This window comes from Taudactylus pleione, unplaced genomic scaffold (genome assembly GCF_031769625.1).
Source record: "Taudactylus pleione unplaced genomic scaffold, aTauple2 ptg001137l, whole genome shotgun sequence".
Taxonomy (NCBI): domain Eukaryota; kingdom Metazoa; phylum Chordata; class Amphibia; order Anura; family Myobatrachidae; genus Taudactylus; species Taudactylus pleione.
The window spans coordinates 5,324,456-5,344,905 of NW_028285538.1; the positions used below are offsets into that span (position 1 = coordinate 5,324,456).

The 20,450-nt window shown below is 43.6% G+C and overlaps 1 protein-coding gene across 1 annotated transcript in view; it reads left to right on the top strand.

Annotated features, from left to right (window-relative positions):
- The window catches only part of FMNL2 (formin like 2), a 348,984-nt gene that overhangs the window by 182,624 nt on the left and 145,910 nt on the right, over positions 1-20,450 (top strand). The window contains 3 exon segments of the mRNA XM_088462017.1: positions 4,385-4,461; positions 7,875-7,958; positions 11,621-11,773. Coding sequence (XP_088318143.1) covers positions 4,385-4,461; positions 7,875-7,958; positions 11,621-11,773 — 314 coding nt within the window.

The window sequence follows — 20,450 nt, forward strand, 5'->3', positions numbered from 1 at the left end:
GTGCCCATGGGATCTAGGAGGGAGCCTAGGTTGAATAATGTATGGTATGGCCCTGCTGAGGTATAAGGCACATTGTTCAGTTTCAGCACTGCTTTATGTAATTGTGGGGACAGGAACCGAGTGGGGGTCCAGAAGTGGCACCGCGCTCAAGGGAACCCAATTATAAACAGATACGGCCTTAGCAGAATGGATCATAGGTGACAAGGGGTTCACATAAACTTAGTGTTCCCGCTCGCCTTCTTTGGTGGGGCGCCACGCCCTGACCCTTTTTTAAAAGTCAAAATGCGCCCTGCCCCTTTTCCAGCGCCCTACTGGGATCCGCCACGCTGACAGCCTGCAGAGCTGTCTCTGCTCGCTCAGACTGTCAGCTCTTCCCAGCTGCATGGCTCCCCCGTGAATGAATAGATGCCGCACAGCATCTATTTACACTGCAGGATAGCTTGGGGGGCAGCCCAGCATCTCTGTGAGTACTGGGCACGCACCCTTACAGCGATGAAAAGGGGGCAGGTCTCAAGTTCACACCCCTCTTTTCTAGTGACCACGCCCATTTTTCTGGCGTGCGCTCGCAGCAAAGTGCCCCTGACTGAGAGCCACCCTGGCCACCGCGTCCGGATCTGCGTCGGTCAGCAACTTTATGCTAATGCCGCTACAAAGCCCTTCCCTGGTGTATATCTGTGTGTCCAAATGTACAAAGACTGACACACCAGCTCACAGCGTCTGTAGACACTCAAATACCAAATGCACGTCTTTGGGCTCGCCAATGAAATTTACACCAGCCCTATGGCAGGTGCAGTTTTTCCATCCAAGTATGGCCTCCTGTGTGAGAGGTTCAGCTTCCGCTTTCAGCACCACGCCTGCGAGACACTCCCATAAACCCGCCCATAAGATGGACCACCTCGTGCATCCGCTTAGCCACCTCCCTGTCACTGCCCAGGAACGTCCAATACATTTTCTTGACATTTCTTAGGCCGCGCACCTCCCGTGCTCCTCAATTGCACCTCCGTCTCTGTGCGCACGCTGTCTGGATGCTGACACATTGGGACTTAGACGCATGCGCAGAAGAAAAGAATTGCCCCGCTGCCTCCGACATTAGCAGTGCATGCGACTCGGAATCAGGCCCATAGGGTGTAATTAGTGCAGGATGAGTCCGGTATTACTATGCAGTTAGTCATAAGATATATAAATCCTGTGGGTTGGGTCCAGGATGCCGGTGCTCAGGATCCCGGCAGCCAGAATCCCAACACCGGAATCCCAACATGGTTATGATACCGATACTTGTCGGTCAGTATCCTAACTTTCTCCCTCTCCCTACCCCTAACCCTCCCTCCCTGGTGCCTAAACCTAATCCTCCCCCCTTAGTTCCTAACCCCAACCCTCCTTCTAGTGCCTAACTCTCCCCAGCTCCAGTACTTGCCTTCGGGATGGCTCCGGTTGGGATGCCAGCAGTCGGGATGCTGGCAACGGGATTCTGGGCCTGATTCAGAGCCGGACGCTCTGACCAGAGCGCTCGCTCTGAATCAGGGCCCTCCTACCTCAACTTGGAGCGGCCTCTTGCACGCTCGCATAGCTGTGGGTTACCACCCACAGCTTATGCGAGCGTCCATGATGATGGTTGCGATGGTCAAGACCATCGCGACCATCGGGCTTGCGACGAGACCCTGCGGTAGGGTCTCGCTGCCGCTAGCCCTGGAGTGATTTGGGCTCTATCAGAGCCAAAATCACTCCCACTGACATCACTACTGATGTCAGTGGGGCTGGACCCAGACGGTAGGCATTCCCATGGGAACGCCTCCGTCTGGAAGCCAAGCCCCCGGCACGCCCACCAAAGGGGGCGTGCTGTCAGTCACCATCGACAGCACGCCCCCTTTGGTGCGAGACCCCGAGCGACGGCTACCCTGTCGCTCGCCGGGTCTCACGCATGCGCACGACAGAGTTCCTTCCATCGTGCGCATGCGCATTAGGGCACCATCGACCCGCTTGCGAGCGTCCTGCGCTCGCGAGCGGGTCTGAATTAGGCCCTCTGACCTGTGTAGGGATTCCTGCACCAACATTCTAAGCACCAGCATCGCGACTGTCGTGATTTTGACCAGAACCCAAATCTTACAGCTTGTGTTCATAAAAGGGGTTTTATAATTTACATAGGTAAAGATAAATGTAACTGAATGTAACTGAAATTGAATGTAACTGAAATTAATATCTGATATCTCTATTATCCCAAAAATTATTCCAAAAATAAGTTCATAAACTCATAGCAGTCTCATCTTTTCTGATAACAGATGGATTTTGCCAATTGCAGATGTCCAAGCCTTAAGTAGAAAGTCTATAATAAGCAACGCGATGGTCTGTTAACGTAATTTTCTGGGGTTTATTGTCAGAATGATTGTGGAAACTGCATAACGAGTCAATTTAGGTGAGCGTGACACATTGGCAACATTTAATAAACCGCTCAAAAAGAGAGCTGCTCTCTGGATAAGTTGGTGTCTCAATTTAGTTCTTTCTTAATCCCTTCTGTGAGCAAGACATTTATACCCAAGTATAATGAGTTATGGTCACCAAACCCACCACAACTATTTGAAGTTGAGTTGGAAACTAAGATTATCATTTGTATGGTTAAAAACGTCTTTAAAGGGAAAATTGGCTGGTATACAAAATCCCTTTTAAATTGATGCTGCTTCATACATATTAAGGGCTAAGTGGTAAGGTATGATTGTAGTTTTCCATTACTTATAGTGGCCAGTTTTATGCAATTATTTCTAGAATTAATATATGTCATGAACACATAAATGTAATACTTATGAAAGTGAACTCTGGCCCATTCTGGGGCAGTGATTGCTCTCTTAAAATGCAACATTCCATAGCAGCTACGGTATAGAACGGTCACATTTGGACTTTGCTCAATTAATGTCTCATTTCACTGCAGTGCACAAACTTGTAGCAAAACTGCATTGAAAGGTGCGTACACACGGTACGATTAAAATGCACAATATGAACAATATCGATCATGTCGTTCATATTGTGCATTTTTCGGTGCCTCCAACCCACCAATGACCTGCGATGCGCGGGCACGTATGGATGATAAAGATATCGTCATTGACCGTGATAAAGCTGTGGGACACACAGGGAAACGCGTCAGGAGCTCTCTGTACTGAATTCTTATATTGCACTGGGACCTTCACACCATCTTTTAAACACCTGGACCAAGCCTTGAAAATTTCCTTTGGCAATTGCACTTCATCTACAGTGGACGGTCATTCTTTTCAACGCAGTCACCTCATCCACAAAAGGTTCATCTACAACATGGGACTACCACAATGCAGGATCGCTTCTGCTAATGAACCCCATGTGGTTGGACCATAGTGGTAATTATATGAGACTGTGCGACTACGAACTGTATTATATAAGTGGCATCCAATCCATCATCTGCCATCACAAGAGAGGCTGTACTGTAATAGGAAAAGGTGTTTAATTTCAGTCTATTTCCCAGATGCTGATTTACTATTAAGCAAAAATCACGTTCTTGACATTTCTACATATGAAGATATAGAGTTACATTCAGATTCCTGTTCAGGTTATGAGTTTATGAATTTATACGTATGTGTATGATTTTACTAATCAGTTGTTTTATATTAAATGTGTTTATGCACTAAATCCATTCCATTTCTTAAATATTTTACATTGTATGATATTTCCATTTTCAACTTTTCCATATATACTCTGAGGTCTGATTAGCCTCAATTATTACAGCTGCTTCAGAAATACTGCCCCCCGCAATGCCTGCAACCAGAACCACTTGATAGTTCTCCATCTGTGCATGCAGACCAATCTGGTCGAAATTGACCAGGTTACCGTCGATGGTTGGTTGGTGGTGTGCTGGATGTTCGATATCGATCATCCAGCACACCCGGGAGATCGTTCAACGATATCGTTATCGTTGACGATCGTCCCGTGTGTATGCACCATTAGCAGATCTGGAATTAAGGGTTAATTGCAATGAGAATCTGCCGGTCAGTGCAATCCTGCACAGTGGATATTTCCTAACAAGTTCAATTACGCTATCTTTTTCCAAAATTTCACACAAATTAGGCTACAACTCAATACTGCTAAACTCCCTCCCTTCGGCCAGGAGGCCAGGCTAATTTTGACATTACAAAACCAGAAACAACCACAACATTGTAACTGTTTGTTGGTATAGTAAATGGATGTCAAAATATTGATTTGAAAGCATACATACAACTGCTACAAAATTTCCGAGGCTAAAGCCACCTTTCGGTACATTACTCTACATAGGGCAGTGCTGTGTGATTCCAATTCCAACCTAACGTTCCATCACTATCCGCAAGATTGTAACCATTGAAGATATTTATTTTATTTTCTATTTCTTTAGAAATTTCGGAGGCGGGTTCAGGAGTCCACTCAAGTTTTAAGGGAATTGGAAATATCTTTGAGAACAAACCATATAGGGTAAGAGATGTTGGTTTTCAAAATGTTTGTATTAAAAAATGGAAGAATGTTTTTAAATAGGGTTACACCTGCACGGTGCATCTATCTGTACCCAGAGACCATGCTAGACCACATCCTATATCGCAGCATTCAAAACATCAATATAGACAATTTACTAAACCATTGGGATTTTCTTTCTTCCAGTAGTACCTTGTTGGTATTTATAATGTTGATCAATGTGATAATTTCAGTATTTAACATTATATTAAAGTAGATAATTATGTTAATTTGTCTAAGAGCTGAGAGGGACGCCAATTCTGTTGTAGCCTCAGGTGAGACCCCTAGGTGATGGAAAGAATGCACAACCCTGCAGTCATAATTAAACTACCTTTGGATGATAGGATGTATAAAATATTTGGATGACTTAAAGTGGCTGATTTATTAAAGGGCAAAAAGCACCATTGTTGCCGGCAAAAGCAGGTGTTTTCGCCGATGATGGTCGCTGATTTTTCTTTGTTTGCTTTGCCCAGTAAAACAAGTGGTTTCTGCTGGTGAAAACAAATGAAAATCATTAACAAAAAAAATCATCATTATTAATGAAGGCATAAGACAACTTGCGAGATAGCTGTTATAAAGATCCGAGCTAGGACGATCTCTACAATGCCCCAGTTAAAAGCTTTTCAATTCAGCATAAGGTGAGAAGGATACGTTTTGTAGATTTACGATTGGCAAGTTTGAACATTTCAATGTCCTTTATAAAAGTATATTCTGGTTTAACGGCCTGTGTTTTCTAGAGGCACTAGGTATGCATTGGCAGGATGCATGATAATTACATGTATTAGATTTTATAGGGCATATAAGTAAGGATTTGATGTTGCCAGATTGGTGAGCTCAGCAGTTTCACATGCCGGAGAGGGAGATGGGATTTGGAAGGACGCTGCATGTTACTCCTAGTCATGTTACTCCGATTTCAGCTGCTTCCTTTAATAAGAATATTATATATTGAGTGAAATGGAAAAACCGCACCTTCAAGGAAAGATATTTTTAGCTAAACCGCAAAGTTTAGTCTACTTTTTCCATATGGATGACCCTGATGTGGCAAGTGCAACTCATTCATCAGCCCTAGCCATATGTCACTGGCTTTGTGCTCGGTAGACTTGTTTTTAGGGGTGAAATGAATTGGTACCTTATTGATCAAAGTCTTGCTCTTCAGGGGTTCAGACAAGTGCTAGCCTAAGTTTTCGCCACGTCCCGCAGGAGCCTCGCAACAGAGACGTTGTAAGGAGGATAGTCATTTCATTGGAGCTGGTCAGATGACCCGGCGCTATGAGCCATATATTGATAGAGAACAGACCAAAATCTGACTATCAAGTTATTTGATAGATAAACCGCATTGTGACTATATCTGAACCATTATGTGTATTTTGAACATTTATCCCTTGAAAGAACGTAAGGAAATCTCCACAAATGTTGACATATATTTAATTATATGTAATATTTTAATATCTGCACAGTCCACACAACACTACAACTCTAGCTGTGTCTGATTTGTATTATGCACAAAAATAGTATTATAATTATGCACATTCTGCAATAGTACTATGACATACATAATAACAGACTGAGGGGCTGATTCAGCAAGGCACGCAGTTGCTAATACGCATTCAATCGGCCGATTGTTGCATTCTGCGCATACGTATGCCTCGCAGTGCGCGAGCCGGCCACTGCGGTCGTGACTACGATCGCAGAGGCTACGCAGACCCATCGCAGAGTGATTGACAGGAAGTGCCGTTTGTGGGTGGTTATGGGGGTGGTCGGGCAAACGCTGACGTGCCAGTGCGTTTCAACGCCGTTGCAGGGGCGTCAATAGATTATCCACTGCGACAGCCTACGCAGCCTGAGGTCTCATAGCGTGCGTGGCTGTTAGCAATTTCTGAGTAAGGTCAGGGCTTGTGCAAGTGTGCGTATGGGTCCGATGGTACTCGATGTTACCGATGGTTTCGCTATTCTGCTAAGTATTACGGATGTGCGTATGGTAAAGTGGGCGTCCTTATGTAGTGCTGAGTTTGCGATCGCAGTGGTTTGGCTTGCTATCGCAGTTGAACTGCGTGCGTACGCAGTAGTGAATCAGGCCCTGAAACACAAAGTGTCCAGGACCCTGTACCGAAAGAGCTAACAATCTAAATGAAATAGGAGGAATTATGTACACGTAATACTAGTAATGATTGTATTGTCTACTATAGCAACAATTTCTGCGAGTTCCCTCTGACGATTAACTTTTAGTCACTGAACGACTTTAGGTACTAAGGGAATAGGCAATTCTGTAGTCAAATGCGCCAGGTTAATGGGAAACAGCCTTCAAATTGTACATTCTCCTGTTATCATCGTGTTTATAGCAGCTTCTGTTTCTCAATATTTATTATATAATACTAAATATGTGTTCTACTATTTCAATGAATTGCTTATTATTGTATGAAAGAGTCACAGTTACTAATAACAGTAAAAAAAAAAAAATAGAACCACCACCACCAAATCTCGATTAGCCATCAGGCTTCCTCCCACCATAGCCGCCTACTGTTCCCCTATAATCACTGTTGGTGCTATCAATTTCATTTCAGTGGAGAAATGAAACCTTTGTTTTGACTGTTTTACTACTGTATAACATTGTTGTGGAATATGACAGTATAATGAATGGGATACGTATGTTATGCATAAACTCACTGCATTTTGGTTGCTATAAGAAGTGCTTTTACAATACAGATTAGATTGTGATGTAATATAGAAGCTCCATGCAGCATTATTACTTTATAAGGCAGAATGCATTTACTAGATTAGTAATAATTCCAAAATTATTTCCATGGTCATAGTGTAGTTAGTCTACTAACATGTAAAACACGGTAAGTTGGGTTATTTGGAATGGTATTGAAACCTCCGCGGCTGTTTAGCTGCCGATTCAAATACCGACTGCAGAAGCCCGCCAGAGGAGATCCCAACTGGGACTGGTAAATATAAATGAACATTTATTTGGGATGTTTCCGGGTGGTGTGTTCAATGCCCCAGCACCAAAAGTGTTAAAGACATTTTTGGGTCACTTTTGCTATTAATAGCTGTTCCCTTGCAAAGCAGAAATGTACAAATCCTCAATAAAATGTGAACTTTGAACTCTATTTATAAGGCCATTGTGTCAGTTACCCAGAAATCGCCAGTCCTGTTTTCCAGTCTGGGACAGATAGGCCATTCAGCTACAGCATAAGGAAAAAAGCACTCTTCATGGTTCTGCATCATGCAGATGTTTGGACCATGGTGTCCTGCCCCAGAGGCCAGATATGTTTTTGTAATTCCATTCCAGTTGAATATATCAATATTTACCATGTTGTGGCCTGCTGCACAGATTTCACTTATACAATGAGCTAATGCTGTATGTGTTGTGACAGGTGGGTGAGAGAATTTCTAAATGAAGAAAACAAAGGACTCGATGTGCTTGTGGAATACCTCTCCTTTGCGCAGTACGCAGTTACGTAAGTTAAAAATATCATATTATGCTCAATCATGCTGACGTACATGAAAAAAACAGACTCCAGAACATTGGCCATGCTCAAAGAAACAAAAATTTATGTAAATAATATTTGGTGAGTGATGATGTCATGTGAGTGATGATGTCATCCGTAACACATGACCCACTCTTGCAAGTATTCCAGTAATGGGATACATACCTGTTCACACATGGGTAAGGGATACAGGACCTCATTCAGAGTCGGTCGTAAGCGGCCGCTCGGTTGTACGCATCCGATGTTTCCAAACCACGCATGCGTATGGTTAGTTGTGCGCATGTGCGTACGAGACCTTGCGATCCAAAATGCTGTCGATCGTATGGCTTACGAGCAGGAAGTGGCTTCCGGGAGTTGAATGACATGAAAGGCCGTTTGTGGGTGTTGACGGGGGTGGTGGTCTAAAAACGCAGGCGTTCCTCACCGTTTTCAGGGCGTTTCAGGGGCGTTCATAAATCTCCTGCTATGACCGATATAGAAGGCCGGGAGTAGTAAAACGTCACTCTGCGAGCAGGTTAGAGGCCTGGCTGATCGTACAGCTTGAGGTTGGGTATGTGCTCTCTCAAGCCCCAGAGTACAATCGATACTATCGAATGTGACTGATGTTATGTCTGATGTTTCTATTTTGTGCCACATATTTGCAAGCAGCTAATAATCGTTTGTTGTTGCTAATAACACTGCTAATTGGCTTGTAATTGATTCAGTTGCGTTTGCATTAGTGAATAATAAGAATGAATAAATTTCATGGGGATGGCTTATTCTATGCGTTTTTTGGCTAATTTTTGGTGTAATTTGCACACAACACAGGCGGCCGCAACCAGCAGAAGAAAATTAACACACAGCGACTGACAACGATTGAATCGATCGCTAGCTGCTATCACTTGTTAGCTAGAGGAGGTGCTTTGTTCATGTATGGGCGTCAGTTTGGTCGCGAACGACCGGCCTTGCGATTGTTTTTTTTTCTGATTCTCGAACGTTAGGCGTACGACCGAGTGGCCGCTTACGACCGACTCTGAATGAGGTCCACAGTCTTACCAATATATATGTAGGACAAGAGAGGAGAGGAGGACCACTGCGCCGATAATGAGGTAAGTATAGTGGGGCCAGGACTGGGTTGCCAGAGTCCATTTTATATGAACCCACAGTTTCCCAGCAGAACATTGCCCAGAGCATCACACTGCCTCAATCGGCTTGTTTTCTTCCCATAGTGCATCCTGATGCCATCTCTTTTCCCAGGTAAAATAAGCACACATACCTGGCCGTCCAGTTTATGTAAAAGAAACGTGGTTCATCAGACCTGGCCACCTTCTTCTATTGCTCACAAGTTCAGTTCTGACACTCACGTGCACATTGAAGGCACTATTGGCGTTGGCCGGGCGTCAGCATGGGCACTCTCATCAGGTCTACGACTACACTGCCTCATAGACCAATGAGCCTTGAGCGCCAATGACCCTGCTGCCAGTTCACCGGTTGTCTTTCCTTGGACCACTTTTGGTAGGTACTAAGCATCGGATACCGGGAACACCCCACAAGACATGCCGTTTTTGAGATGCTCTGACCCAGTCCTCTAGCCATCACAATTTTGCCCTTGTCAAAGTTGCTCAGATCCTTACACATTTTTCCTGCTTTCAACACACCCACTTCAAGAACTAATGTTGGGTACCCCCGGCAGATATATTTGCTGATCAATTGATCGGGCAATATATCGGGTGCCCGTCGGCCAGTGTGTATCAGCGATATGTCTGTGAACACATCCCCCGGCCAGCGGGACCCGCGGCCAGAAGACAGATGATGTTTGTTGAGTGTGTATGAACAGCAATCATCTGCAGATATATCTGTAAGGTGTGTACCCAGCTCAAGTTCTCTTGCTGCCTAATATATCCCACCCCTTGACAGGTGCCATTGTATAGACATAATCAATGTTATTCACTTCACCTGTCGGTGGTTCTATTGTTGTGGCTCATCAGTGTTTATATGTATAAGATGCTAAAATCAAACATCACCAAAAAAAATGATACCGGTTATGTATAGCTGTCAGTTATGGTAAAACATGATCAGAGATATAAATATTAAATCTTGTGTAATATAAATAATGATCTTCTGCAACCAAATGCTTCTATGGTGGTTTACTTTATATTTGGAATTTTAAATCAACATAATAAAAAGCAGGCTTGTGAGGAGCTATAGTTTTTACCCTTATGTATAAAGTATATTACATTCTCACATAATAGAAATCACAATAAATAGCTGAATATTGCAAAAAAAGTTATTCGTTTTGTACTTTCATGACAGTTCTCTTTGCAGTATTTGCTTGTGGTAAAACAGAGTATTTACAGCACAGAAGTGTGATTATTCATAACCAGTGCCCCCAAATTGTGTATTTCATGTTCTTTCTCTTAAAATTCTAGCTTGGCAACGGTTCTTGCGTTATTCACTTTCCAGAAAGCTGCCATGATGGAAACATTCCATCTCTAATAGAATGACTAACATCTGAAAATGGCACACGCACAAAGACCCTCTTGTCTGCAGATAATTGTGCATGAGTAAACATGACCCAACGTGCCATTTGGTCACTGGGATGAAGACAAAATGAATTATCGAAAATGTATTAAAGTTATATGTTATGCCTCATTTTCTAAGAAGTCACAATGGATAAAATTCTGTATAAACTTATAATTGTCAATGACTGCAGTGGTGCGGTAAATTTACTTTTAAGTAGAGGAAATAGAATGTACTGTAATTACTAATAGGGGAGCACTGTAAAAAAAACACACACACAAGGAAGTATGAGAGTCTCCCCCAGTATATACTTGTACCTAATGCACTAAATACGTTTTTGCTAAACATGGACTATAACTGTAACGCCTTTGTCAGTGATATATGGTAATACAGTTGCAGTCTGAAGCTTCATTGATGGCTTGTTACATGCTGACCAGAAGATCCTGTGCTGCACTGATGAGATCAAACAAAGCTGAATCAGTCTTTTGAGAAGTATATGCTGATGGTTCTGTGTGCACAGCATCTTTAAGTGGTTTAGGTACAGATGCGTGCTCTGCGCCTGCAAGCAGAAATGCGCACTGCGTTTGCACCCGCAGGTCCATAGGATTGCATGGTGCGATCGCAGTTAGCGCCATAGCCTTCCGTAGCGCATGCCGCTGCGGGTAATCATGTTTGTAGCGCGATCGGGAATGATGCAAGAGGACACATCTATAGACTGGGGGCCTGACCTAATTTGTCCCCATTTTTCAATCAAGAATATTATGAGTTATGGATGGGCCAGTGACTCATTGAGCTGGCATGTACATGAGAGTGCAGGGGCATCCGTGTGCTTTCTTACCTATTGCATCAGATTTCAGGACTGACTACCAATCGGGGCTCGCTACAGCACAGCGCAGTTTCGGAAAAACACCATCTGCCGGAAGAGAGGTGATATAACGCACTCTCGCAACTTAATCTGTTAAAAGTCATTGATAAAATCTTATTTTAATTTTCTAAAATTAATTTGAACCGTATTATGTGTTAATAAATACATAGGATCATGGCCAGCAATAGGGCTCTCTGGGCAGGAAGGAAGAGGGGTGAAGATTTCATTTTATTTTAAACCTTGCATTTCATTTCCTACTTCTGTTTAGATTTGACTTTGAGAGTCTGGAGAACAATGTAGAAAACAACGTCGATAAATCAAAACATTGGAGTCGCTCCATCGAAGACCTACATCGAGGAAGTAACCTGCCATCTCCGGTGGGGAATAGTATTACTCGCTCAGGCAGACACTCTACGTTACGGTATGTCATCTGAAAGCTATCTAATCTATCTGCCTGTCTGGTGTGCGGTTCCCTGTGCTCATGGGCTTGCAATATAATGTTTGCATTACAGTACATATTATATGTTTGATTATGAAAAGACCGTGCACCATAGTACAAGTAGTATCTATTTCTCACTGTTTTCCCATCAGTAAGGACTCCTGTCATAGACTCCGGCCTCACAAGTAGCAGAACCACGTGGATATCTTTTTGGCAATGAAAAGACCTGCTTATCGTCTTGTTAGATAAAAGCTTTAGCTGAGTCTTCTTGACATTACCTGCAGCGTAGACACTTTCCTCTCTACTGATGGTGACATAGATGCTCTTGGGTCACCTGTTTGTCCTCACTGTCATGTCATATGCAAGAAGAGCGTCTCTAGAGAAAAGTCAACAAAAGTAGAATTGTCTTTTAAATGCCATACTGCAATAGAACAGCGTCACTTTGCAGATAACGCAGGGAAATGGAAGGTTTGCAGGAGTGTAGTCAATATATAGTTGTCAGACTATTCTACTGATTGATATACAATATAGAGAGCAATATTGTCACTTATACACAGTATAGATAACATTCTATTGACTGATTTACAATATAGAGAACATTCAACTGGCACACAATGCAATACCATTCTGTTGACTAATATACAATACAGAGAGCTTTCTACTGACTGATACACAATGCAGGGGCAGAATCAATTAGCAGCAGTGTTTACAGAGCGGCTAAAGCCCATGGTTTAACGCCCGGAGCTATTCAATTATTATGTGCATTAAACCCACCGTTAACGCGCGTTAACCTGTTGATTCTGGGTTTAGTTGACCTGAATCTATGGATTACCCAGTGCTTTAAGCCCCATAGGGTGCATGTAAAACCAATTTTCCCTCGCAGCTCCTTGCTGTAAGAAAAATCAGCACTAAACACACCCTCTGGGGCTTAGCGCTTGAGGGGCACTTAATTGAATAGCACATGGCTGAGCTTTAGTGGCTAATCGAATCTGTCCCATAGAGATCATTATGCTGAATGATACACATTTCAAAGAACATTCTACAGATTGATATGCAAAATAGAGATCATTCTACTAACTGATGTGCAATATAGAGAGTATTCTACTGACTGATATTGCATAATGAGAGCATTCTACTGACTGAAATGCAATATAGAGACCAATCTACTGGCTGATATGCAATATAGAGAGGGTTCTACTGACTGATATGCAATATAGAAAGCATTCTACTGTCTGATATGCAATAATGAGAGCATTCTACTGACTGAAATGCAATATAGAGACCAATCTACTGGCTGATATGCAATATAGAGAGGGTTCTACTGACTGATATGCAATATAGAGAGCATTCTACTGACTGATATGCAATATAGAGAGGGTTCTACTGACTGATATGCAATATAGAGATCATTCTACTGACTGATATGCAATATAGAGAGCATTCTACTGTCTGATATGCAATAATGAGAGCATTCTACTGACTGAAATGCAATATAGAGACCAATCTACTGGCTGATATGCAATATAGAGAGGGTTCTACTGACTGATATGCAATATAGAGAGCATTCTACTGACTGATATGCAATATAGAGAGCATTCTACTGACTCATATGCAATATAGAGAGCGTTCTACTGACTGGTATGCAATATAGAGACCAATCTGCTGTCTGATATGCAATATAGATGCCCACTATACACCACGCAGCGCGACTTGTCTGACGTGAGTGAGCCGCCAGATCTTGTGCAACTCTGCTTGCATCTAAGTCGCAATGTGAAGACTCTAGGACGCACCAGCAGACTGTGCTGATTAATTTGTTATGTGACACTTATATACCTGTGTGCACCTGAGTCTGTATATGAAGTACAACGGAACTTGGAATGAAAATAAGCTGCGGACGCTACATTGTAGCACTTCGTATACAGATTCAGAGACACAGATATAGCGGTGTCACATATGAAATTAATCAGCACAGTCTGTGCAACTTAGTTGCATTTTCGACAAAAAATATGCCGGGCACCAGCAGCGGCTCACAGGACCTGGCATGCCGAGAGGAGCTGTTTGGTGCGACTGCAGCAAAGATGTGTAAGGACATATCTGTATATATCATAACATATAAACAAGCATTTTAAACAAGTGTTTCAAGCTATAATAAATAAATCTGAGACGATAGCAGGAAGGAGCTGGGGCCTGCAGGTAAAGCTTCGGAGGGCGTCCCATTCAGTAGCGTTGTTTCATACTCTCTCTTCTGTGAGGTGATCTGTAGAATGACCTCAGTGCTCCCGACATAAGAGAGCCCAGGGTAACTGCAGGCAGTGTGTAGCGGAAAACCATTGTGTTGTATTCTGCACAAATTAAGCCTTACTTATGTACTAATTATGAAGGAAGCCTGAAAGGGAAACACAGGTGGGCGCACTGCAGAAGCACTGATACAGCTTTACGGCTGTTACAAGTGACAAAGGAGTGCACTCTGGTAATATGCAATTGATTTCATGCTGATGAAAATGATTTTGTGTACAAGTCGCCCTAACATTGTTTAGTATTATTATGCTCTCCACCTTTTTACATTACCCTGAAATTAGACAGCATATTTAACGAAGGTAAACAAAAAACAAAAGCAGATTTGTAGTCTATTTCACCTTATATCTGCACTACCACCATTGTAAAATGATTTACTAATGCAGTGGCAAACGCAGGATTTTGAAAGGGGGGGTTTCTAAAGTTACACAGGATTTAGGACCACTACAGTAAAATATACCACTCAGCCTATGACGGGGTACACACACTGACAGACACACACAGACAGACACACACACATACCTCTATCACTAACAAACATGGATGCAGCAGGCAAATCAATACAGCCAGCATGATTTATTAAAAACCCCGCTCCTCCCAGTAGTGCCCCTTATACAATGCCCCCTGTAGTGGTCCTCCTATGCAGTGTCCCCAGTAGTGCCCCTTACACAGTGCCCCCTTATACAGTGCCCCCAGTAGTGTCTCTTATACAGCGTCCCCTGTAGTGCCCCTTATGCAGTGCCCCCATTGGTGCCCTTTATGCAGTGCCCCTGGTAGTGCCACTTATACAGTGCCCCCAGTAGTGCCACTGCACGGAGCATCAATATACAGCAGTCTATCCATTTCATTCAGCAAGTTTCCACATATAATGCATATAAATTAGTGACTGCATTGATTAACCAGATCCATACTCTACTTTGACTTCAATTAAGTGGATTTGAAAGAAGTTATTCACAATAATTCAGTTGCCTTATATTGCAACAAAACAGCTCAATGTCTATGTGGCTTGGATTCAGTTTTATCCTTGATATGCTATTTGCTTTTTATGTGAAATATTTGTCCTTTTTATAAGTTTTTGCTATTATTATAATAAACCAGATTAATGATTTATTAAATAAGCCTCATGTTTTCCTATTAGAGAGCAGACTCATTGATTTATATTAAAAACATTGTGGTCAAATTGTATATCTCTCAAAACCTGGCGCAGTAATCAATACATTATTGGATTTGTGCTTCTAACTAGAGATTTTTCTCTGTGGTCCTAACCAGACCACTATTACTTGCAGCCGGTTTTTGATAATACTATACTTATCTAATAGCACCAGGAATTGTAGCAGTTTTTCTGCTCAAAGTGTGTACAATTTTTGTAGAACTCATGAGTGAGCTCCAGCCTGGCTTCCTCCGTGGATGCAGCAGCCAATGGGAGTCTGTCTGACTCTCATTGACTGCTCAAACACACCGCTGTATTACCTGGCGGCGGTGTGTTTGTTTCTGTGTAGTGCGGACCAACGGCGCTACGCCACTGACCGGTGGGCATGGAAGGTTTCTGGGTACTCGGAAACCCCCCTCTGCAAGCGTGTATGTAATGTGCACCTTCCCCTGGTTGGAGCTCAGGGCTCAATGGTGAGGTGTGTGAGCAGGAATCTGCAATATCCTATATTGTCACAGGGGGCGCAATGGTAAAATGGCTGCACAGAGCTTCTCCATTAGCTATGGCTAAGACTAAGGGGCACCTTTGTAAAATCTTTTCTTGGGTGTAATGCTGTATACACACTAGACGATATGTCGTCCCATCCGGCGGAGCGACATATCGGGACACATGGTCTAGTGTGTACCCTCTATGTCACTGACGATGCGCGCTCCCATGTGTCGTCAGCAACATCCTCTGTCGGTCCTCCATGCAGGTCAGATGGGGGATGTTGTTAGCGATGGCCATGCTGCCAAATGCAGCATGGCCCCCGCCATCACTCCCGGCATCGGCAAGTGTGAATGCACTTGTCGATGCCGGCTTCCCCGTTGGGTTCCATCGCTGGCAAGGTTGGGCTGGGTACACATGGTCTAGTATGTACCAGGCCTAAGGCCTAGTACAGTTATAAAGTTAATCCATCGCCTACACATAGTGGAGATGCAGAATGCAGCCTATCAATGCACTAGTAGCCAGTGACATAACTCAGGCATGGGTTTCTCCATTCTATGCTACTGTGGACAACATGGTGGCACAGTGATTAGCATTGTTAGTGAAGGAGTTATGAGACCGACTCCTGACTAGAACCCTATATCTGTGGCGTTTATATGTTTTCCCTGTTTGTGTGGGTTTCCACTGAGAGCATCAGTTTTCTCTCACACTTCAAAAATATACTGGTAGTTTAATTATTTTTTAGCACTAAAATTGACCCTAGTGTATAATTGTGTATGATAGGCACTTCATGGAGCAGGGATGCAAATGACCAGCATTCGGCCTGATTCAAAGATTTACACAATGCTGATATTAACGCAGATTGAGCGATTTTTTTTAGCCATTGCGCATGTGTGTAACCGCAGGATTGATTTGCGATTATGCTCACACATAGGGTTCACTCGCAAAGTGAGTGACAGGAAGTCAGCATTTGGGGGAGGTAATGGGGTGGTGGCTGAGGAAACGCAGGCGTGTCTGACCGTATAAACGATGTTTCATGGGCGTGCATAAATAAGCCATTGCCATCTCCCTCGCAGCATGAGAGCTTTCTGCGTGCCAGGAGAGACGCAGTGTTTGAGACTGGTCAGACTTCACTATGAAGCTGCGTGGCTGCCCGATGTGTGTCGATTTTCCCTATGTTTATGTTGATGCACATCATCGGCTGGATATGAGAAGGCAGCAGTGGGCGTCCCTATGCTCGGCTAAGCCTCGGCAGACACTAGCATATTTTCTTATTTGCGAATCAGGCCCATTATCTGAATAGTGTTGCATAATATAGTGGAGGAAGGATAGTGTTGGTACAGCTTATAAAATGGCTGCTCCCTGCGTTTGTGACAGGGACACTTTAAAATATCTGTTTGCCTTCAGTGCTGGTTTTCTCTCAGGTGTTTGTTTTTTCTATAATTTTCCAGAAGTCAGTATTTGTATAAAATGCTTTTTTTCTCACAAATTGCATGACTTCTATGAACTAAACTATTTGAAGAGTCTACATGTGCAAGTAAGTGTACATTACTGTTGTACATGAGTGTACAGTAAGCTCAATAGATGCGCCCACGTACTTGCTGATGTATGGAAACAATGTATTGAGAGAGAAGAATGCCTTGGCTCTAAAGTGCAGCGTAGCAAAGATCCCTAGATGATTAACGGCCATAGTTTAAGGTTCATTTACAACATGTGTTGGGTGCTGACATTATATTATGGATTGCTGCCTTGGTTTTAAAAGGAAAGTGTCACTAAGACCTAATCATATATTTATGGCTTACAGCAGGGAATGATATCCTATGTTTTTTCAGGTACTGATTACCTAGTTTACCCAGCATGCTGTGCTAGGCACACAGTACCCTGATTAGGCTATAACATTCATTTATGAAAGTGTATAATTGTAGGTATCTCTACTGGTTGGGACTACGTAGGTGCAAGTTCACATTCCACTTTGGGGAACTCACGCCATGAAATCACTTTGTGTCTGACTTTGTAGGAGCGTGGAGATGATCAGGGGGAAAGAGTAAAAGCCTCCCCATAAAGTAGAGATGGCCATCGGTGGGTTAACAATCAATGGTACCATTGTTGGTAGACCTGAATGGTCTGCAACCATCGGCTGGGAATGATCGATAGTTTCATCTATGACTCCAGGCCATCGATGGTGGAGAACCACTGGTTGACACTGCCTCTAAGGGCGGGATTCAATTAGAGGCGAAAAGCCGTATTCGGCGAAAAAGTTCCGCCTATTGCCGCTTTTCGCCTGTTTGTGTCTTATCTCCAAATTCAATTCCAGGATGGAACCTCAATGCACTGGAATAGGTGGAAAAGTTTCTCCAATGAATGGCAGGCAGAAAAAAGTGCAAAATCTCTATTTTGGTGTGCATATGTGGGGAGTTGATTCAGAACCCTTTGGACACTGAAGCGCCCCCCCCCCCCCCCCCAAAAGGACAGATCAGCAGAAAAAGAAAAGTTTAACTCAGAAGACAAGTCTTTTTTGGGGCGAAAAAGTAAAAGGTTGGAGGACAAGGATAAAAACTAGGTTTCTTGGGGGGCAGTATGGATGGGACAGGTATTTTTAGGATCGCAGGTGCATGCAGCTGGTGGATTTTTTAAAAGTGCACTTTAGAGACAAAATGCTAGCACCCATTTTCAAGGGAATGGGTATGAAATACCGTCGGCCGCATGGCCGGCGGTTCGATTCCCGTCAGCGGCAGCCCGACAGGAGGAGAGTGCGACGCAGCGGAAGCCCGACAGCGCTGGAAATCCCGATCATGGATAGGTAAGTATCCACTAACCTAACCCCCCTAACCCTAACCCTCCTTAGGGATGCCTAACCCTAACTTCCCCCCCAGTGCCTAACCCTAACCACCCCCTTCCCCGCTACCTAAACCTAAGTCCCCCGGGGGGGTGCCTAACCCTAAGTCCCCCCCAGGGGTACCTAACCCCAACCCTCCCTCCCCCTAGCCTAACCCTAAGTCCCCCCCGGGAGCCCTAAACCTAACCCTCCCCCCCTGCGGCTGTTCGCTCGCGGCGCCCCCGGCATCACTACGATCGTGATGCCGGGCGCCGGCCTCCCGGCGTCGGGGAAATGCGGGCGTCTACATCTAGACGCCCGGCATTTCACCCATGCCGGGATAAGACAGTCGGGAAGCCGGCTGCCGGTATATAGGCAGTCAGCTTCCCGAGTGCTTCCTATTTTCAAGTACCCCGAATTTCACTGGGCTACTTATTTTCCTCAAAAATACTGTTTTCTATCAGTCTTCACTACTTTTACAAAAAGCATTTAGAAAGCTTTTAACAAAACTTAAGGACACAAAGTATGTTTATAAGTGCTAATAGGACACATCTGTAATGATTTCCAGTGTCAGAGCGTCTTATTTTGGGGTACAGCCTGATTCCCCGAATCTATTCAGTACTTTACGTGTTATGCATTCGCCTATATGCGTTTGCGCGTGTCCTGTAATTGAATATCGCGAAACACGGGGACGGGCATGCTGCAAATTTGCGTCCCAAACAGGCGAATGCAGCGGAAAGTACAACAGGCGAAAAGTTCCGGACTTTTCATGGCTAATTGAATACGGGCCAAAGCCTGACGAATTTCTCCAGCACATTATATAAATATATATATTATATATATATATATATATATATATTATTGTTTTTATGTTTTTGTATAATGGTTTGTGGTAATAACCACTTCCTGGTGAATTGCATCATCAAGGCCCCTCTCCCACTGCACATATGCGCCGTTGTACAGGGAGGGGCGAGCATGGGGGAGTGGTATAAAAGGTCGACATCATACGGGTCGACATTCAAAAGGATAACACCACAAGGTCAACTGGTTCTGAATGTCGACAGAAAAAAAGGTCAACATGGTCAATAGGTTGACCATAATTCTGTAGATATGTATGTAGGTCGATAGGGTTAAATGGTCAACACCAGTGCGGTTCCAAAAGTGGGGCTGCAGCACAGTCCAAAATTCAAATAATGGAGCCACACCAACTGCCAGCGAGTCCCGGCCGGTGCTGTTTGGCAGCGTTTGGGGTGGATGCTGGTGTAGCACCCCTATTTGAATTTTGGACAGAGCTGCAGCCCTACCTCTGGAGTCGCCACTGGTCCACACATTCATAAGGTTGACATTTAAAATGTCGACACTAAAATGTCATCACACGGTTGTTTGTTTTGTTGTTATTTTAGCCTAATCCTAAAAATCATGAAAAATATGTGTCAACATTTTAGTGTCAACATGTTAAATGGCAACCCTTTTATTTTTCTGTGTTGACCATTTAACTCTGTCGATCTACATACATGCTACAGAATGATGGTTGATTTAATCACCATGTCAACCTATTTGTACTCTCGACATTTATTGTTGATCTTTTGAGTGTTGACCTTTTTTTATTGTCATTCATTCAAACCGGTATCTGGGACTTAGGCCATGACTCCTGCACCTCCCTGCTGGACCTAGTCTAGGAGGCCTGGGTAAAAGTCGGCAAGTATGCTACTTATTGGGTTTTTTACTAACTTCTAAATAACTTCCCTTTGTGGCCAGGGGAAACCATTTTCCTCAGCCAGGCAGCTGGCAGAAAACTCAACTGACATTGAGCGTTCCAGAGCGATTACTGTTTATTGTGCTAGGAAAAATGAATGATCAGGGCACGGCTCAATGTGAAGATGGAGTTCCCCTTTAGAATGTATACACATTAG